Consider the following 27,388-nt stretch of genomic DNA (forward strand, 5'->3'; position numbering starts at 1 on the left):
ATGTACATCATGTGGCATGAATGGAGCACTAGTACCAAACTGTAGTATCACATCGCCTATGCTAACAATATCACATAGTGATCATCACCGAGTCTAACTAAATCTATAACACAATGCAATAGGTATAAAACCAATGACAATGTAGGGTAACATGAAAGGAAGCCCCCGAATCAAGAAGCCAACATTAAGCGTAAGCATATTGAATATCAAACAATTGAGTAGTATCAAGTGAAGAAGTAGCGAGCAGTCAATTAGTTGAACTATAATCCAAAGTATTTATATCCCATCATTAAAAAACTTAGCGTTTTCTTGAACTTTCCCTTTGCCTTTTTCAGGCCTACTATCACTGTGAATATTATGGCATTGTGGCCTTATGTGATCCTATTGCCTAGATAAGGACAAGTAAGAGAGGACTTAGGACCACAAGACTTACTACGTGACTGTCCAAGAGACTTATACTTTTCCCTATTGAGTTGTGAATCTCTATCATGGTGAACATTCCCTTTAGCATCATGTTTACCTCTAATGGCAAGTGCATGAGAAGTATAGGTTGCATCAATGTTCTTCCTCTTCACTTCTTTTGTAAACAATACACCCTTTACATAAAAAACTTAAAGCCATATTCAAGAGGATTAGTAGTTATAATAGTATAGAATGTATCCTAAGAATCAAGTAGTGTGACAAGCAAGAACAAAGACTTTATGTTATCCTCAAACTAAATTCCCTACGAGATAAGCTAGCTAAAAATGGACTGAAACTCATTCAAATGAGTGGACATAGGAGTGATTTCCTTCATGCGAAGGTCCATAAGCTTCTTCAACCAATACAAATGTGAAGCAAGACTTTACTTGTCATAGAGATCAAATATTATTTTCCATATATGTCGGGATCAAAAATGGGCCTGACAGTGGCTCTAAGGCTCTAGCCAAGCTCCTACATACCAAACAACCCACACAACTTCATGGCTAGGAGTGTTTGGATAATACAAATTGTTTTATCCAAACACTATGTTTGTAGACATGAATGTCAAATGGTTTGCCCATCCCGACTCTAAGCACAAGGAGCTTTCCATACATAGGTGACTACTTCACCTCAATTTACACACAGATAGAGCAACCCCCAACAACTGATTGCTATGGTCCCTATGGTTCTCTTACACCCTAGGGAGGATTGGCCCTAGGATACGTCATCTCAAACATAAAGAGAAAATGTGACAAAATCCTCTCATGATGTATATAACCATTTGAAGAAATTTTGAAGCTTCTCTAGGTGTTCATTCCATGGACAATGGATGCAAAGGTTTTTGATTAACACTTCGAGGTGTTTGTGAAGCTTGCCTTTAAAAATGGTGCACTTTAGATGCTAAAAAATTGCCAGTTCATTTTTTAAAACTAAATGGCATGACGATGTACACAAACACACCCCCATTTAATGGCAAAGGTGGTCTTATGATTATCATTAGGGTGTATTTACACTTGATTATAGCCTAAAAATACATCAAGAAAGTTGTAAGCCTTCTTTCTTGCCATGTGCTCAATCATCTGTTCAGTGTATGGAAAGGGGTAGTGGTCCTTCTTAATGACTGCATTCATTTTCTTGTAGTTTACAGGAATATTTCAGCCTCACATAATGTCTCCCCAAAGATCACCATGCTACCCTATAGCAAAGGAACCTCCCACACTCAATGTTGTCACAACTAGGCATACATGTGCCATGCATCCAAGAGTTTTCCTTTTTATACCTGATGCCAGGAGGCATATTTCACGGTGGATTCCGTGCCACGGTGGATTCCATGAGGTTTTACGGTGGATTCCATAAACTTTGATGACCGGGGCTCATACATAAAGTGGATTTTTTGTGCGAGAAGTTGATGGGGACGCCTGTCATTTTCGAGAGTTTCATTAATTTAGTGTGTACATGGGTGATTCTATAGCGGGTGATTCCGCAAAATGCATATTAAATTAATAAACGTTTATGAGTTTAGAGTGCGCACTCGTAATAAATTAAGGTTAGGATTTATTTCTAACCAATTGATTTATTTATGTAGCTGAAGACTGCTAGGTATTCACTTTTGTCGGTTTAATTGTATTATTTTACTAACGATTGTGAATGCTTCAGTTGATGTGTAAAGATAGCAGCAGTGGCGGAGGAAAGCATTGGAGGATAGCGAGTATTCGATTTATGGATTATATTTTGATAGGGGCCACGCCTATATTTTGTCATGCCTATTTATTGAGGCATCGATTATTTATTATTATTTTGTATGCGCATGGGCGCACGGTTATGTTATTTCTATTTGGACATTGTATTGGGCGTACCAGACTGTTTGGGCACCGTCCATTAGCTTTATTTCTATTTTTGTGTAAAAGCAAACTCAAAAGCTAAAAGCTTGCTATTTTGTAATTTGGGCTATTATTTGAGCATGAAGATGAAATATACATAAAATACATGCTTTGTGGAGCGCTCACACAAGGTGTGGGGGGAGATTGCACTCAATTGGTCTCTTGCTCTTGTCGTTCATGCTTTTTACCTTGTAATTTGTACAAAAAGTAGAGTTCTATTGTTCTTGGGGACCTTCCGGCATTCACTACGCGAGCATACAACATCCGATCTGTGCACCAGTGGTATCAGAGCGAAGCTGAGATCAAGAGCTTCCAATCGCTACCCATCTCGTGCGAAGGCGGAGCTCCTGGAACGATCGGGCTCTACGGTCAATCTCGTCGTGAACCATCGATACAGGCAGACTTCTGGTGATCAAGAACCCATGTTTCTATCATTGGATCACGAAGGACCGGTCTGCAAAGGCGGAGGACCACTCCTACATCTCCTTCATCAAGTCGTGGTTACACAGAGATAAGCTCCATAGCTCACAAATTTCAAAGCTTTTATTATTAGTAAGCTTAGCATTAAAGCTTGCTAAGCTTTAAGAAGCTTGAAAAAAGCTTTGATTTGACATCCTGAGGTCTCAACAGACCTCCGATTTTTCCGCGGCGTCAGAAAAACGGCCTCCCCCCCCCATGATTTGCGTCGTTTTCTGCTTATTAAGCTTCAAGCTTAATCAATTAAGCTAGAGTAACATAAGTTCTTCAATTTTGCAAGTCACAACTAACTCTAGGTCACACCCCAATAGTCAAGTTCAGCAAGTATCTTCAAGTCAAATTCTGCAAGTCATATAAATCGACTAAGTTCTGCAAGTCTGCAACTCTGCAAGTCAGACAAGTCAACTGGAGTCAAAACTGACTTGTGCTCAAAACTCATAGAAGGGCTGTTCCTGCACAGAAACTCTGAACTGCAAAGTTGTTCATTGAAAGGCACTCTACCCATACGCAGGTTTGCTGAAGCATTTTCAGCATACGAAGAAGGATAAAACACAGATTTTTCGAAGATTGTGAAAGCTATACCCAAAAATACATAAGCCTTGTATTCTCGAACTTGAGCTACGCTCATCTCGCTAACTTGATTTTGAGTGAGAAAGGTCTTTTGAGTTTTGCAGGATGACGAAACCACATATGGATGATCTTATGGCTGAAGGCGACTTACCTGAGCCTACGATGGAGCAAAAGCTGGACTTAATCATGATGCAATTGGAAGAAGAACGAAGGGCTAGGCAAGCATTGCAAGTTCAACTGGCAAATTTACAAAGAGCGTCTACCGACAAAGAAGAACCTCAAGCTGAAGATCTTATTCAACGTACCATCGACACAACTCTTGAAGCTCAAATCATCCACAAGGAATCAAAGATAAGTAAAAGAAGTTTCAAATTCCGTACTTTCAATGGCATACGAGAAGGAAAAACTGTTCTAGCATTCATTAGTCAGTTTGACGACTATTTCCATGAGGAAACCTATGCAAAAAAAGATAAAATCAAGTGTGTCACTAATCATTTAGTAGACAGAGCATCTCTTTGGTGGACTGTAGTACGCAAGAGTATAGATTGTCCTGATACTTGGGAGAATTTCAAGAAGAAGTTCATGCAGAATTTCCTTCCACCATAATTTCATGAGAAAGCTATTAAGCAATGGGATCTTCTTCAGCAACGGGATCGTGAACCTATTCCTCAGTAGACAGAGCGTTTTTGGAATACACTACTCCAGCTACGCATGCTTGAAGACGTACCTGAAGCGATACACAAGCACAAGTATATGTCTGGACTCCTTGGGCATTACTACGCTGAAGTTAACATGTTCAAGCCTGCTACTCTTGAAGACGCCATTTCACTAGCTCACGACACTGAAGATAAGCTACGAGGTAGAGACAGACGTCCACAGCAATTCCAAGCCAATGGTAATTATGGATCTAAACAATTCAATTCCAATTTTAGAAGATTTAATCCAGGTCGTTTCTCTTCATCGTCTTTCCGCAAAAATTGGGCAAAACCACCTGCATTACCATCCAATGTCAATCAAAACCCTAAGCCTATTCCACAGCCAAATCCTAATGTACCTAGACTTCTCGCCATTGCAAACAATGTAACCAAAGCCAAGCCAATAGTATGCTATAAGTGCCACCAGCCTGGACATCTAGCAGCAAATTGTCATTCAAAGAAGCCACCTGCCCATATCAACTACCTTGGAGCAATGGACGAAGACGAACATGAAGATATGCCTGATTTCATTGAAGATGAGGACGACACTACTACTACTTCGGATACTTTACCAGGTATGCCTACTCCACATTCTTTATTGACTATGAAATGTTTGGTGCATGGAAAGGAAAAGATTATTTTGCATGATGACGGTAGTACTCATGATTTTATTTCAGCAAAATTAGTAAAAGAATTGAAGTTACAGACTGTACCTACGCATTATCGCATCAAAGCTGCATTCTTAGGCACTAGGTATAATGGTACATAGGAAGTACATGACTTAGAGATTCAAATTGGTCAATACACTGAAAGAAGAAATTTCCTAGTTGTTCCATTACAGTCGAGTGGCATTATTTTAGGTATGCCTTGGCATCATCAGCATAACCCAGATATAGACTATTCCACACATTCAATGAATATTAATTTTCAAGGAAAATCTATTACATTATATGGTATGCATGCATCTAATGTTTTTCCACTGCTTTCGCATACTCAAGCTAAACGTGCATTACGCAAGAGTAGTAAATCCTATCTCATTTGGGTGAATGAATTGCAAGTAAAAGAAAGTCATATGCACCCTAAGCATAAAGAATTTCTTGCATATTTTAAGGACTGTTTTGCAAAAGATCTACCACCTGGTTTACCTCCTTCACGTCCAGAAGACCATAAGATAGATCTGATCCCTGGCACACAACCACCTTACAAAGCACCATATAGGCATAACCAGATAGAGAAAAAAGAAATTCAGAGTCAAGTTGAGGAATTACTAAATAGAGGATTGATTCGACCTAGTAGTTCTCCATTCGGTGCACCTGTTCTATTAGTCAAGAAAAAGAATAATACCTATCGTATGCGCATTGACTATCGAGCTTTAAATAAGATCACTGTAAAGAATAGGTATCCCATTCCTAGAGTTGATGACCTTATGGACAAACTGCAAGGATCTGCTATATTTAGTAAAATAGACCTTAAGTCTGGTTATCATCAGGTGAGACTAGATAAGTCTGACATATTCAAGACTGCATTTAGGACACAGTTTGGTCATTACGAATTTTTAGTGATGCCATTTGGATTGACTAATGCACCTACTACGTTTAGTAGAATGATGAACCGTATATTTTTGAAATATCAGTATTGTGTAATTGTCTTCTTTGATGATATTTTGGTGTTTAGTCAAAATGAGAAAGAACATTATGAGCATTTGTCATTGGTTTTTCAGTTATTGAAAGAAAATCAACTGTATGCAAACCCTGAAAAAAGTGAATTCTTTAAAACAGAAATTGAGTATTTAGGTCATATTGTATCATCTGATGGAATTAAAGTTGATTCTAAGAAAATCGATGCAATATTGAATTGGCCTGTACCTAAAAACGTGCATGAGTTACGCTCATTCCTTGGTCTTGCTAGTTTCTATAGGAAGTTTGTACGTAATTTTTCATTACTTGCTTTACCATTAACCAAACTTCTGAAGAAAGGTATTGTCTATCATTGGTCCGAAAATCAACAGAAATCCTTTGACTTATTGAAACATGCATTAACCCATGCCCCTGTTCTACAGTTGCCTGATTTTAATAGACCATTCTTTCTAGTAGTGACCGATGCTAGTGGATCAGGAATAGGAGCTGTACTTATGCAAGACAATCATCCTATAGCCTATTCTAGTTGTAAGCTGAAACCTTCTGAACTGAAATATTTCGCATATGACAAAGAACTATTAGCAGTTGTACAAGCATTAAGACAGTGGAAACACTACTTAATGGGTTCAGAATTTATGATTAAGACCGATCAGCAAAGTATTAGACATTTACTTAGCCAACCCCAAATCTCTGACCAACATATCAAATGGGCCTCCTTTATTCAAAGTTTTCATCCTATCATTCAATACCAACCTGGAAAAGAAAATGTAGTGGCTGATGCATTGAGTAGAAGACCTGCTATTCATAATATTTCTGTTATATCTTTTGATTCTTTGATTGCTATGAAAGATACTTATCATCAGGATATTACTTTTCATGCTGATTGGAATAAATTAGTTCAAAATAATTTGATTCCTATTGATTCATTGTCATATAATGATGGATTTATGTTTTATGAAAAGAGATTGTGTGTTACAATTCCATTCCGATCTTTTGTTTTGAATGAAATTCATTGTCCCCCATATCAAGGTCATAGAGGTATCATATCTACCTTACGTACATTAATTGAAGATTTTTATTGGCCGCATATGGGCACTGATGTATCTAATTTTGTTTCTGAATGTTTGATTTGTCAAAGAGTTAAGAGACATCATGGTAAACAGTATGGGTTACTTATGCCTTTGTCTATTCCATCTAAACCTTGGGAACAAATTTCTATGGATTTCATTATTGGTTTACCTAATACTAAATCTAACCATGATATGATTTGGATAGTTGTAGATAGATTTAGTAAACAAGCATATTTCATTCCATGTAAGAAAACTTTAACAGCATCACAAGCAGCACAGTTGTTTTTGAAAACTGTTTTTACTAACCATGGATTGCCAAAAGTTATTATTTCAGATCGTGATTCTAGATTTTGTAACAACTTTTGGATTACTCTGTTTGCTAACCTAGGCACAAAGATTGATTTCTCATCTGCATTTCATCCAGAAACTAATGGACAAATAGAAGCCACTAATAGCACAATTCTAGATCTTTTACATGCATATACTATCTCTAAACCACAGACATGGGACACACATTTGCATTTATTACAATTTGCATATAACAATACACCACACACATCTACAAAGAAAGCACCGTTTGAAGTGATTTATGGATATAGATTATCTACACCTGTTGCATCTTTGTCAAATAGAGTTCAAAGTGCTGATGATATTGCTAGTATGCATAATACTATTTTTTATGATGTTAAAGATATGATTGCCAAAGCCCAACAATCATATGTCAAACAAGCCAACAAGAAAAGACAAGCAATGAATTTCAAAGTTGATGATTATGTTTGGTTGAGAATAGAAAAACGTAGACTACAAAGTCTAGATAGACACCCAGTTGTCAAATTAGCTCCGAGATTCTATGGACCATTTAGGATCATTCATAAAATTAATGATAATGCATTCAAGTTAGAATTACCACCTCATTGGAAAATTCACAACACATTTCACATTAGTTTATTGAGACCATTTAGAGGCCAATTACCTGTACACCCTGTTTATGAAAACCCACCTTTGTTAGAGGAAGAGACTGAAATACTTGAACCAGAAGCTATCATAGACACTGACTTTATGACCACTAGAACTCACCGAAGATATTCTAGATATCTAGTTAAATTTAAGAACCATCCTGTAGAGGAAGCACAATGGATGCACGCTAGAGACTTAAATGCTTTCCCCACTCTGTTAGCTCCACATTGAGCTAATAGCAATTGAGGTCAATTGCTATCCCATCCCAGGGGTATGATGCCAGGAGGCATATTTCACGGTGGATTCCGTGCCACAGTGGATTCCGTGAGGTTTTACGGTGGATTCCGTAAACTTTGATGACCGGGGCTCATACACAAAGTGGATTCTTTGTGCGAGAAGTTGATGGGGACGCTTGTCCTTTTCAGGTGTTTCATTAATTTAGTGTGTACATGGGTGATTCCATAGCGGGTGATTCCGCAAAATGCATATTAAATTAATAAACGTTTATGAGTTTAGAGTGCGCACTCGTAATAAATTAAGGTTAGGATTTATTTCTAACCAGTTGATTTATTTATGTAGCTGAAGACTACTAGGAATTCACTTTTGTCGGTTTAATTGTATTATTTTACTAACGATTGTGAATGCTTCAGTTGATGTGTAGAGATAGCAGCAGTGGCGGAGGAAAGCATTGGAGGATAGCGAGTATTCGATTTATGGATTATATTTTGATAGGCGCCACGCCTATATTTTTTCATGCCTATTTATTGAGGCATCGATTAGTTATTATTATTTTGTATGCGCATGGGCGCACGGTTATGTTATTTCTATTTGGACATTGTATTGGGCATGCCAGACTCTTTGGGCACCGTCCATTAGCTTTATTTCTATTTTTGTGTAAAAGCAAACTCAAAAGCTAAAAGCTTGCTATTTTATAATTTGGGCTATTATTTGAGCATGAAGATGAAATATACATAAAATACATGCTTTGTGGAGCGCTCACACAAGGCATGGGGGGAGATTGCACTCAATTGGTCTCTTGCTCTTGTCGTTCATGCTTTTTACCTTGTAATTTGCGCAAAAAGTAGAGTTCTATTGTTCTTGGGGACCTTCCGGCATTCACTACGCGAGCATATAACATCCGATCTGCGCACCAATACCATACTTAAATGCAAATGCAATATGTATGACTCATTGTGCTCAAACAACTTTAACTATAAATCATCCAAGTGTTATGCGAAAATAATATTTCTATTATTTCTCTTCTCTAATGTTATGCTATGTTGCAAAGGGACAGTATCGGGATAATCCGTGCTACTATTCCTCTTAAACTTAAAAAAATTGAAGCCTCTATGCCATAATATGCAATGAAATGAAAATTTATTCAAATTTTATCTCTTTTCAACCCTTTTTTCCCTACCACTTAGGTTTTGCCTTTTTACATAAATGTAAAAGGGTTTTATCATCATTTTTGTATGAATAAGCAATAAATACACACTTTTCACACATAAATGGAGATAGGCTGAGGAAAATCCTCATGCCCTATCCTCATCATACATCCACAAACATACTCTTATTTTTTGATAATTTTAAATGCATTAAAACTTTTTTTTTCTTTTTTTCATTCAAAAAGACTATTTTCATGGTTTTTTCCATTTATTTGAACATAAAGACTAATTTTCTAATTTGTGTGGCTAGTTTGGACTATGATCCACCAACATATCAATTATTATTCCATGTGAACAACATTGAACCCTCAAAACCCAACAAAATCTCCATTTCTGCGTTGAATCCCGAATCTCAAGTTTCTTGGTTCTAATTTTTTAAAATTTAAGCGCCTGAAAGTAACTGAGTTTTTTTATTATTTCAGACATTGGCAAACATGACTCAAGCACTTTCAATCATTTTTCACGACAACAAACAAGAGATATGATATAATATGTAATAATCTAGCACTTATGCTAAATCTTGTACACATAACATATTGTATTTTGAAAAAGATCACATAGCCACTATTGAGACGACTAGCTTCATGCACTTTTGCTCCATTCCTTGCATCTTGTCATGATCTGGCACCTATTCGTCCTCATCCTCTCAAGTCACATGAACAGCAATTATGGTGAGAGAGAAAGAATAAAATCTAAAATTTCCATTGAATATATTATTTCTCTCGATTTATCGATGATTTGAGGCAAAGAATTGTAGGAATCCATTGCCCAAGTTGTGGTTCATGATTCAATCAAGTGAAAAATCACATTTTTGGGGCCATGAAGGGGTGTGCCAAAAAATGCCCCCCCCCCCCCCCCCCCATCACATTTAATTTTTGAACTTTTGGGCATCTTAATCCTCATTAATCACTAACTTGCAAACTATCTAGTTCATCTGCTTCATGTTCTCACTAGATGCAAGTGGTTTCAGGCTAAAGGAAGGGAGAAACAACCTCGGATTTGCAATCTGACTAGACGGGCAGCTTTCTAGCATCGAAAAATATTGCCTTGGCATCCATCACTTGCTTTTCAGCTTCTAGATTACGTAGCTGTTTTATAATGTCAAACCTTGCATGCATTAAATGGGGAGTCAAATGGACTCTGATCGACAAACAGATACTTCTGTTGGATTCTTGGTGTCAAAATCCACCTAGAAAAACTGCAACTCCTCAATCTATGATTTGCACATTTTCTACCAAAACTGCCACTTTTGCACTTTTAAATTCTATCTTAAAATTAGCTCTCAATAAATCATAAGCACCACCTTCAGTCGCAATAATATTGAAATAAACCTACTTAGATAAAAACAAGATAATGATACGATTGCATAGCTCATCAAGCTCTTCCTAGTAATCTCTATTTGAATATTTTGGCTTTATTCCCTTGGTTTTCAATGGCCTCACTTTCTTCTTTTGCAGCAATACCTACCAAATCTAAGTCTTCAAACATTGGAAGCTCTTTCCATCCAATTTCTCTATGTTAAAGATACCACTGTAATTAAATGCATTTGAAGCACTTGCCATTATGTCTACCAACCAAAGAGAGTACGGAAGTACTGTGCATTAAACTTAAATGACAAATCATGTTGCGTCTAAATCTGATAAATAAGTATTACATTCAAATACAAATAATAATAAATGACACGTATCACAAACTACATTATTGCATGCAAATCCAACAACATCGATTTTTATTAATACAAGAGAAGATTACAAACTGTGTTACATTGCAAAAGAGACATCATTAGGTAGTAAGTACATCTAATTTGTCCTAGGCTTCTTGGAGCTAGGCTCCCCATGGCCAAAGCTTCTCTTTATTATAGACAACAATACATTTTTCCCCAGAAGTTCCCGCCTAATGACACAAGGGTCTTCAACTCTAGCAACCATATCACAGGCCACCATGGAGAAAAGTGGGCCAGACCTAGTACTTGTGAACAAGTACAACAACTTTGAATGTCGAAGCAACAAACACCATATTGGGAAATATGGGAATTTTTCATAAGTTTGGGACACGTGGTCAAATTTTTGGATTTGTCATAACTTGAACACTACAACTCCAAATTGAGTGCTCTATAGCTTAATAGATTCCATTTTTCAAGCGCTTTCCAATGATAGGTCACATCATATGGTTTTGAGAAACTTATGGGCATGTTATCCGGGTGCTGCCTTTTTAGTATTCAAAAAATGGGAATTGGGAGATTCCCAAACTCACTAATATTGTGTTAACACTACTTTGTCCAAGCTGGAGTTGGTCGGGATGGTCTTGAAGGGGCCAGCCTTCATCAGTGCTCTCAGCTCAGTGAAAGCAGGAGAACATGTCTTATGAAATACTACTATGTCACTGACAAGTTGGCCAATGTACTCTTTCAATGTGGAGTCATGCATCCTTCCTTGGTCACTAGATTGGCCACCTTGCCTAGATGAAAACTCATCTATATAGACAATGTCCTGCGTCACATAAGTTCAGTATTAGACTCACTATTCATGGAGTATTAAAGATATATACTTCAGTTTTGCATGCAACTTCACCCATAGGGCCTTGAGGGCTCTAGGCTGTCCACAAACTCGCATCTGGGGGACATGAATATGCATATTCATGCCCCTAGATGCGAGCCTGTGGATAGCTGGGAGCCTTGTCTCAAGAGGCTCGCATTTAGGGGACCTGAATCTACAAATTAAGGCATCGGGTAAGTTATTCATGAATATATGTGTGCATCATGTGGGTTTAAAACAATGTATTTTTAAAATACAATTTTTATACATTTTTTACATACAAAGGATGTAATGTAAAGGGGTTATTTACGAATTGAATAGAAAAGGGTTATGTTTTATATAAGAAAATCTACAAGAGCTTGCGGACAGGGCTCCTATAGGGGTCTCGATCTCAGTCAAATTTCATGATATGGGTCCTTATGCCCTCAAGGCCCTATGGGTGAAGTTGCGCTGAAAACCGAAAACGCCATCTATTTATTGCTATAATGGAGCATCCAAGTCTGCTCTTGCAATCGGGCCACCCTCATGTCTCTCCTGGAAAGGTATCGTGTAGTCGGGTCGAGGACCAAAAAGAATTTCATCTAAGTGCTCAAAATCCTAGTTGGAGATGTCATACTCTGGCACCGTATCCTTAATTTGCTTTTGGATGCTTACAATGGCAAAGATATCATTGACGCTCATGCCATCATATTGAGCTACCTCATCCACATATGGTGATGCATCCTGTACATCAAAATCTATAAAATCATCTCGTGCATCACACACCATGATACATTATAGTTCTTCTTCTCTTATCTCCAAACTCTCCAACATATCTTGCATGAATAATTATTGAACCCTCTCAATGGTGGGTGGCTCATTTCTCAGCATCTCAGTAGGGCAGGGAGGTGGGTGTACAATAGCTAAGCTTTGTGCTACTTTCTCACTTAGATCAAGAGAAATTTCATCAGGCTCCCTCTCAAAATATTGTAGCTGCAGCAGCTGAGAGGGTGCATCGATATCTTTCTCACTGTCCTCTTGCACATTAGTGCACAAAACATAGATGGCAAAGACTGCATCACACTTGATGAGATCCATTGTGATGTGGTCATGGGATAAGGTGGGTACACCTCTAGCACACAGAGTTGTTGCCCCGCATGCACCAGAGCTCAGCTTATTACCTTTGCATGGCTTGATCTGGCATGTAGACTATACAAAAAATCTATCGGAATCCAGCTGAGAGCAGAGTTCAGGATGGAGCAAGTGAGAGGGTTCGCCTCATCACAAAATGATGCCAATATGTTAGAGCTAGGATCTACCATGGAAAGAGAGCTCTCTAGATTCAAGGTCATGCAAAACCTTGGGTAATTTTGGTCTCCTATAGACACGTAGCTTGTGGAGCTAATCCATGTAGCAGCGAAGGCGGGAGTAGTAGCCATGGCACAGAGAAAGAGAGAACAAAGGAGAGCACAGGTATAGAGAAGTAGAGAGTGAAAGTGAAAATGAATTTAGAGATCTAAATTTTATGTATCAAGGGTTTTAAAAATTTTAACCCTAAAGTTTCAAATTAAAACCCTAACCATAGATACTTTATTTCAATAATTAAAAACCACCATCAAAATTACTCAAATAGACAAATGCTTCATTACACTCATTATATCCGCAAATATGTTTGGATCGTTGAGTATGTTCAAGTCTAGCTAGAGAAAATATTGGATTTTTTAAAGAAAAAAATCTAAAAGACCTTCAAACACAACAACTAAAAATCTAAATACTTTCAACACTTATTTTTACTCCTTCTAACAACAAGGCGAGTGCTCAAAAATGAGTAGAAGAGATGAGCTGCAATATATCGTTACGCAAAGATAATATTCCAAAGGCTACAGAACTCCCGTATGCAATTTAATTGTGATTTTAACCAACAGGATTGACTAATTACAACATATATACTCACATGCTTGGATCATAGTAAACCAAAATGATCAAAATTAAAAGTACACAAAAGTTTAACAAAAAGTTTTTATTCGCTCATTATAAGAATTTTTACAAGGATTCCACTATCTCAAGGATATGCGGAGAAGCACATTGCTTACATTTAGCTCATTTTGAAGGCCACTGCAATTAAATATTTGAAGGTCTACTAGAAGGATAACCAAAAACTAAGCTCCATAAAATCTACAACTAGACCTGAGCTAAATATATATCCATTTACAAGGTAGCTTCTCAAAGCATGTTGTTGACATTAAGATTAAAGCATCCTTGTTGTTGCGAATCCTACAAACAAGAATCAAATCTATGGGATTAATAGTGATACATCATGCATGAATGGCTAGAAGTTGACCATCACTCATGTGATTAATCAAGTAGCTTTCAGCTACCTCTAGGAGAGCAAGCAAGGCTTGGCTTCACTATCGCCCCACATTCCTTGCATTGTTCCTTGAAAAGAACTTGTGATTATGCCCTAATTGTAGATCTTGTAGTATTTCTCGCACCAACCTAGAGAATGGTGCCTTAGGAATAATTAAGTTGGCAATCTTCTGGATATTCCTTATCTCACATAGAGCAGTTGTGCCTAGTCTCCATCTTCACTTCTTATGTGTTGGAGGACGTGTATTACTAGCTGGAGGAGTAGTGGGAGCTGGAGCAATTGGAGCACGTGGACCACCATTTTAGGACAATGGTGGACCATTATTCTCGATAGGCAAGCCATCATTATTGACCACACTAGGGACACCATTGTTGGTCACAATAGCACTACCATTATTAGAAGTTGTAGTAGAGCCACCATTGTCAGCCACCAAGGGGCTATTATCACTCACAGTATGCTCACTAGATTCAAAACAGTGTTGAGCTCTTGCTCTTGCATGTGCCTTCTTGATAGGAAGCTTGGAACATGCCATGGTTGTGATGATGTAGGATAGAAAAGTGGAGGGTAGAGTGAAGAGTAATGGAAAAAAATGAAAGGAGAGACTTGACTTAAATACAAAACTTTTAAACTTACTATAGTATAAATGAACTTTTAAATAACTTTAGTATAAATGAACTTTCAAACTTATTGTAGCATAAATGAACTTCTGTCACTCACACTCTCCCTCTACCCCATCCCTCCCTCTCTCTGTCTCCTACCACCCCTCCTCATGCCCCTCTCTCGCTAAGCTAGTGAATCTTCCAAGGTTTGGAGTTTTCAATTCTTTGTCTTAGGATTTCAAAATCGACTTTTCATCATTTAAATCCAATTTTTTGGTAGTTCTAACAATATATTGTATCTATAGTCAAATAAAGGACTCAAGTAGAGATAACCTTAAACTTCACTCTCTAAGATAGGCATTGTTACATTGCCCCTTCTCCCAAGAAGTGTGGTTTAAGACTAAAAGACCCAAAAGATAGAGCAATTGTTACATTGTCCCTTCTCCCAAGAAGTGTGGTTTAAGATTAACATATCCAAAAAATAGATCAATTGATATCAAAACTTTGAAAAACATAGTTCGAACCTTTGAAATTCAAAAAAAAATTTACAAAATGCTCTTTTAGCCAAATTCAAATAGACAAACTGTCTAAAGCTTAAGATAGGAGTGTTAAAGACATCTCATGTTTAAGATAGGAGTATTGATGAGTCATATCCTTAATACCTATACTCTCTCTTTGACTCTAAATGCATCAAAATTATACTCTTTATCTAGATCTCCATTTCTTGCCATCTCTCTCTTGGGCTGCCAACCATTCTGTATGGTGTTGTCTAGCTATGTTGCTTTCATATCTTGTTTTCCTCACTTCATATAATTTCCTACTTATAGATTCTACTTGAGAGGTTTTGGACTTCTTCCTTCTTTCCTCGTATCATATCTCGAATCTCCTATACCACCATTGGAATAATTGCCTCATAGAATTGAAATCATTGATACCATCTCCATGATCAGTTGCCTTTTGAAAAGCACAACGAGATTGCCAGTGAGATCATTCCATGCCTTGAGTTGACCATATTGCTAAAACTCCCTTGATTTGCAAAGTATGGACCATGTGCCTCAAGTATATGCTACATAAGAAAGAGAGATTAGAAACACAAACTAATTTGTAATGATGATATATTTTTGTAATGGTGACAATACCGAGCATGTAGTGTGTTATGCTATTTGAAGTCGATGCCTCCACTATAGAGTTGTGAAATTTTGCAACTGTCTCTTTAAATGTATTGGCATCACCATCCCTAAACCTCAACTTTTGTAAGAGAGCTACTAATCTATCTAGGTGTATCCATGCTTCTGCCTTTGTAATCCTTGTTCTTTCCCCATTGCTCCAATCTGGAACAGTAAGGTGCCACTTTTTCCATGCTTCATACTTCTCTGGTTATTTCACAAGTATATTGCCTTCCTCATCTCGAGGTGGAGATACAAACTTCCTAGCCTTGGGTCTGCCAAAGCATGGTTTGCAAGGGATATTTTCACTCTTGCATGTTTTTTTCTCTTCCTTTTTTATTTCTACTTGGCCCCCGTGTAATCCAACTTTAGAGAGGACTTGTTCTACCTTCCTGCATCATGTAGCATCAGCTTTTGACATAGGGTGCATCTTGTATGCGAAGCATACATATTCATATACTAGCTTCTCAATTATTCTAACCAAACAATGCAATGTGCAAAAGTGAACCCTTGCCAATGGTTTTTTCAAAATAGGCCACCGGTTTGGATCCATTGGGACTAGCACTCCATTTCTCATGACTTTCTGATCACGTCTTGGAGCGCCTTGTTGTCATGTCTTAACAAGCCATTATTTATTTCCATTTTTCCCTTTCTTCCTAGTTTGCATACAATATATGCATGGAAATCTTGCATTTGTTGCATTTGATAAACCAAACATAAACTTCATTGTTGTTTAAATTGCATGCAAGATGCCTTTTAGCTTGATAGTCCCCAAATCCTTCAACACGTAAAGTTTCTCCATTATTTTTCTATTGAATAACATTGGGTATATTCTTAAGGTTTAAAAAAACTTTAAGTACTTTATGATTCTCCTTTGGTACTTCAAATGCTATAAGCCACCATATTTCATCCTCTCATTGCACACTAAAGTATAACGGATGGTTTTCATTGATGTCAGGATCCAATGCTTGATTCATAAGTGTTATACTCACACGTTCAAGTTTTTGCCCCTTAATAATCTCACTCTCATCAAGTTTGCAGACAAACTTAAGCTTGCATCTACATTCTTCCAAAGACATATTGTAGAACTTGACCATAGCCACCTACACCCTATATATATCCAATACAAAATTGTTGGATGCATTCAATACAAAGGCAACTTCTTTGGAACCATACTTTAATATGTGTGTGTGTTTCAGATATGTAGGATCAACAATTAGTTTTAAAACTTTCTCATTTAGTTGTTGTCAAGCCTTCTTCACGTGAAATGGTTTTGGCAGAGGCACTACTCGCTTAGTTTTGAAGACTTGCTTAAAACCTATATCCAATTGTTAATAGAGCATACTGTATGACTCAAAACTCAATCCAACCTTGTCACGTAATCCCTGAGCATTCTGTAGCAGTAAACAAGTTGCTTACATCCCTAAGATGTTCACTTGTAACACCATCCACAATATCCCTGAATTTATGATTTTCCAATGCATTTTTGACCATATCCTTACTAAGGACTTTAGCAATAGTATCATTCTATGCATGAGGAAATATATTTCTCATTGTAGCAGATTGAAGCATATATCCATCTATGATATTGTCCACTTCCTTTGGTTAATTGGTGAATTGATTTAACTAATCGGATGCACTGATGTGCTTCTTTGGTTTTTAAAGTGGGCCCAATCTCCAAATTTTTTATGAGCTTCCTCTTTAAGTTTCAGTTCTCCTTCTCCAAGTCCATAATTTTAGACTATAGCTCAATATTCTATACATGTGTAGCATGCATAACATCTTCAATGCAAACACTTGTTGTAGGCTCTAACTCTCCCTATCCTTCTCAGCCAACAATCTATCTTTTTCCATCAAAGACTACACACATCCTTGTAATCTTGTTTGCATATTTGTTAAGGCTTGATGAACCCCTATTGATCCTTGTGTCACAAGTCTATATGTGTATCCATACAATCCTTCATTGCCTTCACAAACAAACTTTACAAATTATGTAAGCCCATTAAATTGTGGTGGCCTTTGAGTTAGGGGATCATGTAGATAAATGCGCCCATCAACCCAAAGATCCACATTATTTTTCCATGTATTACTTTCTTGTTGCATCCTGTATCTTATTGCATCATCCCTTTCCACAGTTCTTTTGAATAGTGGTGCATATTCATCCTCCAATTGGAAGTGAATATCTCTCTTTCTCTTAGTACGCCATATACCTTCATTCCGCAAAGAAAAATGTATGACAATTTTAACTTGGATTAACATTCAAATCACATAATTATACCCCTTTGATTCATTGTATATGTATTCTTTTTGACCCAATTGGATCTTGACTCTTTCACTTGATTTTAGTCATGATAGACCCTAATCAACCCCTAGTTAGTCTCTAATCTTATCTTATAATCAGCTTCTTATTAGGTTCTAATCTTATCTTCTGTTTTATCCAAAATATTATCTCTCTCTCTCTCTCTGTCTCTCTCTGTCTCTCTCTGTCTCTCTCTCAATAAGAATTGGTCAAAGATTATTAAACACATTTATACAAAAGCTTGGATAATGAAGAACAATAACATCATCTTATCTTCTACGCAAATGTACTCTCTATCACTCTATCACTTATTTTCTTAGTTCATCTCACATAGTAAAATACTCTCTCGCTCTCTCTCTACATGAATTGTTGCTTAAGGATTAAATAATAATTGTGAAGAATAATAACATGATAGATATTAAAAAATAAAGATACCTCCATTATCACTTGATTGCTTGTAGTATAGACTGTTCAAGAGGAAGATTGCTTATAGTATAGTATTGAAGAGGGAAATTGCTTGTAGTAGTGTAGAGAGTGTTGTAGATAGAGATTATTTGATTTCAGCAAATGGTATCAAAACCGCTCCTCAATGCTGCTTCAGTAGATTTCATATGCAAGAAACCATATTCTAGAGGAAAAGACAAGAGTACACAAAATTTGGGATAAAACTAGAGCTTTTAGTGGGAAGGAAAAAATGCAGAGAAATGGGTATATACTTGTCCAAAAGAGATAAAAATTTACAAGGAAACTCTGGAGTCAAAAAGATATGTTTGGGTTTAAAAAAATCTTAAAATATGGTGTGCACGTCAACTTATAACATTTTTTAACTTTCGTCCTTTTAAGAAGCAGGAATGAGAATGATTCTAATATATTTTAACGTTGAAAAGTCATGAGGATATTAAAGAGTAGTCTATCAATGCTTGGCTTCGTTTTTGGAGAAAATAGAATTATATTTTTTTAGTTGTGAGGATTTTGAGGAAAACTGACCTCATCCTACAGTTTGGGGATAAAATAATAGGTGAATTCTATTAAAAATACAAATACGAGATTTGTTTAATTGTAGAAGATCTCTTATTATAACATTATTTTGGAATATCTTTTTAAAGAGAGAGGTGAGAGAAAACCCTTAAGGGTCAAAAAAGAGAGTCCATATTTCTCCTAATGTATCGTGGGAAATGTTGTGGACATTCAGCATCTAACAAAATGTCAACTAGCCTAAAATCAATCATAAATTTACCTATTATTATATTTTCATCATGTCAAACTTATATATGCTACACTGTTGTTCTGATTGCATAAGAACCATTGTCCCCTTGTCTTCACATCTCATATGCAACAATATTGCAAATAGACATGGATGTTGTTCCTAATGACAATGTTAAAACAATTTGTGAATGTGAACTTCTCGAATTCATCATGATTACAATATTTGTTGTATACCTACCATAATTAATGGAGGGAAACAAATTTAAGACAATGGTTGATTACGCTTGCATATTAAAAATATGCACTACACCTAGGAAAACTTTTCACTTTGTTAACCACAATTATGGAAGGACAAAATCAAAGAAAGTAAAATAAATATGTTATGTTATTCTTGCAAAAAAAGATAATTTTTTTGGCTTAAACATTTTATTCTAGGCAATTGTAACTTATTTTATGGATATCATTGTTATTTTTATACTATTTTGTGAGAGTCAAGGCCCACATTCATGCAAATTGCAAAATTTTCTATGGATGTATATTGTGAATTTGAAATGGATATGAGGGTATGGTGATGTGCTTTCTTCACTTTTAGCCTAAACTACATCCAATTTACCTAAAGTAAAAGCATGCTTTAAGAGGAGGATGATGAGCCCACAACGTAGGTAGGGAACCCAAAGAAAAGTGGAAATCATAATTCATAGGATGCCTAACCCTAAGTCTAATTTATTAGGAGCCTAAACACAAACCCTAATTTTCATATATATAAGGCTTGAAAGTGAATGGAGCAATATATTTGTATGTGTGTAAACGTTGAGCTACTACTCGTCTTGCTTTTATTCTCCCATCTTGTGCAACCATTGCTGAGTGACAGAGAGAGAATGAGTGGGAGCATATGCATTAATGAGGGACTCAGCAAAGCAAAGCTCTATATTATCTCTTTCTTTTCTTGGCTTTGTCCCATCTTGGTAAGAGATTGAGTTCGAGATTTTGTGTGAGGAAGAGTTTGGGAAAGAGTGAGGAACCTAGTGAGGCAAAAATTTATTCTTTCTCCTCCTCCTCCTCCTCCTCCTCCTCCTCCTCCTCCTCCTCCTCCTCCTCCTCCTCCTCATCATCATCATCATCATCATCATCATCATCATCATCATCATCATCATCATCATCATCATCATCTTCTTCTTCTTCTTCTTCTTCTTCTTCTTCTTCTTCTTCTCTCAAAGATGGATGTGCTTGACCTGGATGTGAAGGAGTTAAAGCATTTACTTGCAGAGAGTCTATCACTTGGGTTATGAAACCATGTTCAAGCCTTCAAGCTTTTGACAACAATGCAACAAGGTAAGTTGGTGAGTTTACTATAACTTGAAACTAGTCTTGTGTTCTTTGCTTTCTTGGGGTTTTGCTCCTTATTTTTGCCTGCTCACAATCCTACCAAGTTATCATCTGAATTGGAGTCGGTCACTCAATCATCCACTGTGCACACATAATATCAATCATCATTTTGATAGGATCACCCTGGTGCTATGTTTTTTTGCTTCTTGCCTTAGACCACCAAGTTCTTCCTAATGTCTCATACACCTTGTATTAATGAGTGAAGCTACACCCATGTTTGTGAGTGTGGCATATCTCCCATGATTGTGAGTGTAGGAAGACTCATTTCTTTGAGTGCCAAACCTCTTGTTTGGGAGTGGCTATGGCAACTCTTCTGCTTGCGAGTCACCATATTCCATGTGTGTTCCTTTTTTGCATCAATTTGGTCCATTGGCTCATCTAGATGATGACACATAGTCCTGTGATTGCGAGTGCAACCCTTTTGCTATGCTTACAATTTGTTTGATCGATAGAATTGGACTTGGTTGTGTTTGCAAATTTTCTAGTTGTTTTGTTGGCATTTGTTACTTGACATGTATGAGTGCTCCATGTTGTTGTTTGTCAGAGCTAATAATAATTCATTTGGTTTGGGAATCAACATTGTTGCCATGTGATTGCAAGTTGAGTGCTCCTTATAACGCGCCTTTATTTTGCGAGACTAGCTGATTGGTGCTAGTCTCAACTTGTGTAGCTAGTGTAACAGCCTATCGGGAGAGAATTGACCTGGGCCAATTATGAGGAGAAGTGCAATTTACTTGAAGGTTATGATAGTTTTCATCTTACTTGGGGTAAGGCTCTTGTTAGATAGACCATTCATGCAACAAGAGTTTCATTTTTTCCTCCTATTATTACTAAATAATAGCAAGTAACTTGGCTAGAGGACTTATCCATTTTTACTATAAAGAGACCTTCCTTGAATCTATCAATTTGGGCATCATCAAGCTCATACCAAAATCCTTGAGTTGTATCATTGTCACCCAATGGCAACCCCTTACCATGTTGAAACTCTCATATAAGCTTACAGTTAAATCATTAGTCATGATAAGGATAAAAAAATCTTCCCTAAGAGCTTTTACCCTCATTAATTTGAGTTTGTTTGTGGGAGGTGTAAAAGAACTTGCATGGCACATCAAATAAAATTTGAGCAAGGAATAGAGAGTACACAACAAATATGAGAAGGACTAAACTTTTTTAATGCCAAACAAATTAATGCAAAGATGGCTCTATCCACTCGTGTGCTTCCATTGTTAATCTTAGATATAGTGATCTAGATAGATGATATGCAAAGAGCTTATTAAGGCTAGTTGGATGAACTTTGACTAGATGAAAGATGAATTGATGATGGCTTTGGAGGGGACTCCTTTTATAGCCTAGGAAGGTAGTTTGGTTGACCTATCCAACCATATTATGAACATTCCCTAGTTGACTTTCCTTTACTGTTAGGTTAGGGGTGCTACCCATAGACACCTATCACATGGGGGCCACTACTCCTATTGAGACCCCTCTATAGCCAAGGGCTGATTCCATGGCCCCCAAACCCTAAAATAGGGATCTTTGATAACTCCTACACTTGGCAACTTGATGCAGTGTGCCTCAAGTTTCTACCAACTAAACTACTTTATCTAATGCAAAGCCTAGATTTATAAATGTCACCTTTTTGCCATTTGGGGTCACACATGACTTCTCCTCATAATGGGGGTCTTACAACTTTGAGCACCATGGATCATTGGGTGGCACCTTATGAGGGTGGGGTATTGAGCATATCTAACAAGAGGAAGATTCAAGACACTATATTTAATTAGCTTCTATCTATGAATTGTGCTATTGTTGGCAACTAGGACTATACTATCTTATTGAACATGGAATTTGAAAAGACTTAGAATAGTGGAGACTCAAAATGAGTGTGTTTCTAGTTCTCTCTACTTTCCCCCATCTTTTAGCAAATATCTCAAGCTCAATCATTAATAGAAACAAGGCCAAGCTACTTTATCTCGAGTATGGTGATCCTCTTGATTGGTTGAATTTGTATGGTTCTAAGTAAATCAATAAATGTGGAATTGTCAAGTATTTGGGTTGCTCTTTAGGTGCGTGCACATGAAGCTCAAATGCTGATTGCATCACATTACCTCAACTCAGAAGGCTTAGATTCTCATCTTCTGGGAAGGAAGGATTTAAGTGGGCCATAGTCTACTAAACTGTGCTTTGGGTTTATATTGTAAACTTTACTCCAAAGAGGGACAATTTGAAAGGCACGAGAGAGTTTGTGCGTGGGAAGGTCAAGAATGAGAGGGCAATACATGCACATGGCCACGGCCACCGTTGTTTAGGTGCTCTAAGAATATAAAAGTAAAAATAAGCATAATAACATAAACGGCTTGAATTGAAACGAAATGTCGTAGGACTCTGGGCGTTGATTGGTGGAAGGGGTTCTCGGGACTACGTGGCAGAGGGAGGTCGCTTGGAAACGTGTGGGGAGAGAGCTGATTGGCGGAAGGGGGTTCGTCGGGACCGACGTGTCATGGTTCGGCAGGGGTTCCACGTCGGCGTGGAGAGGTCGGCCCGGGTTGTGGGAGTTTTTGTAAGGGGACAGGCGGTCTAGTCATGTATTTTAAGGCCTATTAAGGCTGGCCAGTGAGAGGAGGAGCAGCGTAGTATATTCACATACAGAGCTACATCTTCTTTTCATCGTCCTCGTCGTTGTCGTCGTCATTAGCAGCGTCGGCGAGAGCTTTCGCTCCGTCGTTCTCCGGCGGCGTTTGTGCAAGAAAGGCCCTCTCCAGCCCTCCTTCACAGCGTCTTTTCTCCTCCGCGCCTCTCCCTGCCATGGCTGGCCGTCGGTGCTCCGGCATCGGCTTGTTTGCTATCGTCCTCGCAGGTATGCATTTTTCCCACCTTTAACTAGCAGATTGCTGTCGTCCGCGCGTGCGTTTTCCTGTTCATTTTTACTTCCCGTTTAGCAGCGATCTACGGATGCTCTCAAGCACATCCTACCGTCTCGCTGCGCGCTGAAATATAGCTCTCTCGGTCTTCCAAACCTGCCGTTACTTGGTGGCTCGGTCCTCCTCTGGATCTTACTGGAGTTGTAATGTCCTCCGTGCAGGCATTCTCCTTGCGTCGTTTGTTGCTGCGGAGGAGGCCCCCAAGCTCGGCACCGTAATCGGGATCGACCTCGGCACCACCTACTCCTGTGTGGGAGTCTACAAGAACGGCCATGTAGAGATCATCGCCAACGACCAGGGGAACCGAATAACTCCCTCCTGGGTGGCTTTCACCGATAGTGAGAGGCTCATCGGTGAGGCTGCTAAAAACCAGGCTGCCGTTAACCCGGAAAGAACCATCTTCGACGTGAAACGGTTGATTGGAAGAAAGTAAGTATTCATACGCTATGAGATTGTGGATCAACATCCCATTGTTGATTCGGGCTGCTCCATTGCACAAATGCGGAGAAAAAAAAAAGAAAAAAGAAACTGGTAAGAAAATGCTAATGCGTTTTGGCCTGGCGTAGATTCGAGGATAAGGAAGTGCAGAGGGACATGAAACTCGTGCCCTACAAGATCGTCAACAAGGACGGCAAGCCTTACATCCAGGTGAAGATCAAGGATGGAGAGGTTAAGGTCTTCAGCCCCGAAGAAATCAGTGCAATGGTCCTGACCAAGATGAAAGAAACTGCCGAAGCTTTCCTCGGGAAGAAGATCAAGGATGCAGTGGTGACTGTGCCAGGTGAGACTATTGTAGCGATTTACGATAGGAGCTAACTAGCTGCAAGCCGGGGTGGGTTTGGGGTGTCTTTGAACTAAGCACACCTCTCTGTCTGTCTGTTATTATGGCAGCTTATTTCAACGATGCTCAGAGGCAAGCCACCAAGGATGCAGGAGTCATTGCCGGATTGAACGTGGCTAGGATCATCAATGAGCCTACTGCCGCTGCGATTGCCTATGGTCTGGATAAGAAGGGAGGCGAGAAGAATATCCTTGTGTTCGACTTGGGAGGTGGAACGTTCGATGTTTCCGTACTCACGATCGACAATGGAGTGTTCGAGGTGTTGGCCACTAACGGGGACACCCATCTCGGAGGTGATCAATCATCTGCGTCTATTCTCTTTTGTCGCATTACTAGTTACTAGTAGATTATTACTAGCGGATTATTATGCACGCAAGGGGAATTAGATGGCTGCTGGCATGATCAATGCTGATGGATTTTTTAAAAATGTGGTTGCAGGTGAGGACTTTGACCAGCGCATCATGGAGTATTTCATCAAGCTCATCAAGAAGAAGTACAACAAGGACATCAGCAAGGACAACCGCGCCTTGGGAAAGCTTCGCAGAGAAGCTGAGAGAGCCAAGAGGGCTTTGAGTAACCAGCACCAAGTCAGAGTGGAGATCGAGTCTCTCTTCGATGGCATCGACTTCTCGGAGCCCCTGACACGGGCCAGGTTCGAGGAGCTCAACAACGATCTGTTCAGGAAGACGATGGGCCCTGTGAAGAAGGCCATGGATGACGCGGGTCTGCAGAAATCTCAGATCGACGAGATTGTCCTGGTGGGCGGAAGCACCAGGATTCCCAAGGTCCAGCAGCTGTTGAAGGATTTCTTCGATGGCAAAGAACCCAACAAGGGCGTGAACCCTGATGAGGCCGTGGCATATGGAGCTGCGGTTCAAGGTGGCATTCTGAGCGGGGAGGGCGGTGACGAGACAAAAGGTGAGCTGGCTTTTCATCCGGGCAGTGCCGGGGTGATTGCTTCAATTCCTGCAGTAGGGGGTTCGCAAACTGGCGGGCAAACTCTGAAAAATGCGTGTTCTTGCTGTCTGTGTCTCCTGCAGATATCCTGCTCTTGGATGTTACTCCATTGACACTTGGTATTGAGACTGTGGGTGGGGTGATGACCAAGCTGATCCCGAGGAACACTGTGATTCCCACCAAGAAGTCCCAAGTTTTCACCACCTACCAGGATCAACAGACCACCGTCTCCATTCAGGTTGGTCACATAATCATACATAGCTTTGCCTTCTGCACGTGCCCTTTCATCCCGCGGTTGCATGTGCGGATACTTAAGCTGTTCGTTGCGCTCGTGTTCAGGTCTTCGAAGGGGAACGTAGCATGACCAAGGATTGCAGGGAGCTCGGCAAGTTTGACTTGTCTGGCATCCCCCCTGCTCCAAGGTATGCGTGAATCATGTCTGTGCGCCCATCGTTGTAGAGTTTTGTTTTCATGGCCAGTCGTATTAATTAATGCACAGAGTGCAGGGAAACGTGTGCTGTGACTGATGATGGTGGCTTTGTTCGCCAATTGTTACTTGCAGAGGCGTACCCCAAATCGAAGTTACATTCGAGGTGGATGCCAACGGCATCCTGAATGTGAAGGCGGAGGACAAGGGCACTGGCAAGTCTGAGAAGATCACCATCACCAACGACAAGGGGCGGTTGAGCCAAGACGAGATCGACAGAATGGTGAAGGAGGCGGAGGAGTTCGCGGAGGAAGACAAGAAAGTGCGGGAGAGAGTGGACGCCAGGAACAGCCTCGAGACGTACGTGTACAACATGAAGAACACCATCAACGACAAGGACAAGCTGGCGGACAAGATCGAGAAGGACGACAAAGAGGCCATCGAGGCGGCCCTCAAGGACGCCCTGGACTGGCTGGATGACAACCAGGGGGCCGAGAAAGAAGACTTCGAGGAGAAGCTCAAGGAAGTCGAGGCCGTCTGCAACCCCATCGTCTCGAAGGTCTACCAGCAGAGCGGTGGCTCTTCCTCCGACAGCGATGACGACGACGACTCTCACGATGAGCTCTGAGAAGACAAGGATTGCCTCATCTTCAACTCACCGTTTTTTGGTTGTTTCCCCCAACTCTCGCTCTTCTTCCCCAGAACTGCCAAGGGGGTCCCGTCTCTCAAAAGAGGGGAGAGATGACGATGGTCTGATCAGAAAATGTGCAACAGCACAGCATCATATACACAGTTTGTTCAGGCTGTTCAGTAGGAACAAGACGCCTGTACGTCGGATACAAAAGCTTGTATAAATTTGAGGTTTTCTCCATTATATTTTAGAAGAGCGGATACCATTCCTTGCATTCTTGACGAGAATCAAATTCCCACAGTACCATTCTTGATCAAATCAAATTCGTGAGTCGCCTTGTTCAAATTCTTGGCTTCAAGGGCAATCGCATTTATTCTGTGTTCTTGTGCTTGGTCATTTGATGGTTGTGGGCCGTGGCCCTCAGGACTATGTGCCACGGGTCCTGAAAGTTGGGATCGACGGTTGAGGGGGGGCCGTGGATCGTGGGGTGGATCTGGGCCCCTACTTTTTCGCCCAGGGTAAACCCGGCCCACAATGGTAAACCTTGCCAAGAAAGTAAACCCCGCCTAAAAAGTAAACCCGGCCCATATTGTAAACCCGGTTCGGGAGGGGGAAGGGGGGGGGGAGGGGGCCGGCCCGCCGGAAAAGGGGGGCCTTCGGTAGATTTGACGAGTCAACCTGCACGTGGATGGGGCTCGGTATATTCATCGGGCATGGGGCAGGGGCATTGCATGATGGGAGCCATGGAGCGCCGGCGAAAATATGGTCCACGCCTCAGGGGTGATGACGGAAAGTCACACAAGATATTTGCGCGCGTGGGGAGTGGCGATTTTCAAAGTGGACCAAAAGTAAACCCAGCCCGAACAGTAAACCTGGCCACCTTT

At 39.5% G+C, this 27,388-nt stretch overlaps 1 protein-coding gene across 1 annotated transcript; it reads left to right on the forward strand.

Annotated features, from left to right (window-relative positions):
- The first annotated feature begins 23,346 nt into the window (after positions 1-23,346).
- LOC148017809 (luminal-binding protein) lies at positions 23,347-26,835 on the forward strand. Its single transcript, XM_087661913.1, has 8 exons — positions 23,347-23,584; positions 23,810-24,077; positions 24,215-24,429; positions 24,540-24,782; positions 24,928-25,407; positions 25,530-25,684; positions 25,786-25,868; positions 26,009-26,835. Exons 1-8 carry the CDS (start codon positions 23,533-23,535, stop codon positions 26,499-26,501), a joined length of 1,989 nt encoding a protein of 662 aa, XP_087518039.1. The 5' UTR covers positions 23,347-23,532; the 3' UTR covers positions 26,502-26,835.
- Positions 26,836-27,388: the final 553 nt, after the last annotated feature.

The sequence above is a fragment of the Lygodium microphyllum genome, chromosome 21 (assembly GCF_053477565.2).
Source record: "Lygodium microphyllum isolate KBCC chromosome 21, Lygodium_microphyllum_v1.1.10, whole genome shotgun sequence".
NCBI classification, from domain to species: Eukaryota; Viridiplantae; Streptophyta; class Polypodiopsida; order Schizaeales; family Lygodiaceae; genus Lygodium; species Lygodium microphyllum.

Bases quoted from the DNA above. Each gene is read 5' to 3' on its own strand.
- LOC148017809 (XM_087661913.1), top strand. From the start codon at position 23,533: ATGGCTGGCCGTCGGTGCTCCGGCATCGGCTTGTTTGCTATCGTCCTC. The intron at 24,078-24,214 runs GTAAGTATTCAT...GGCCTGGCGTAG, and splicing joins AAACGGTTGATTGGAAGAAA to ATTCGAGGATAAGGAAGTGC. The intron at 25,685-25,785 runs GTTGGTCACATA...GCTCGTGTTCAG, and splicing joins AGACCACCGTCTCCATTCAG to GTCTTCGAAGGGGAACGTAG.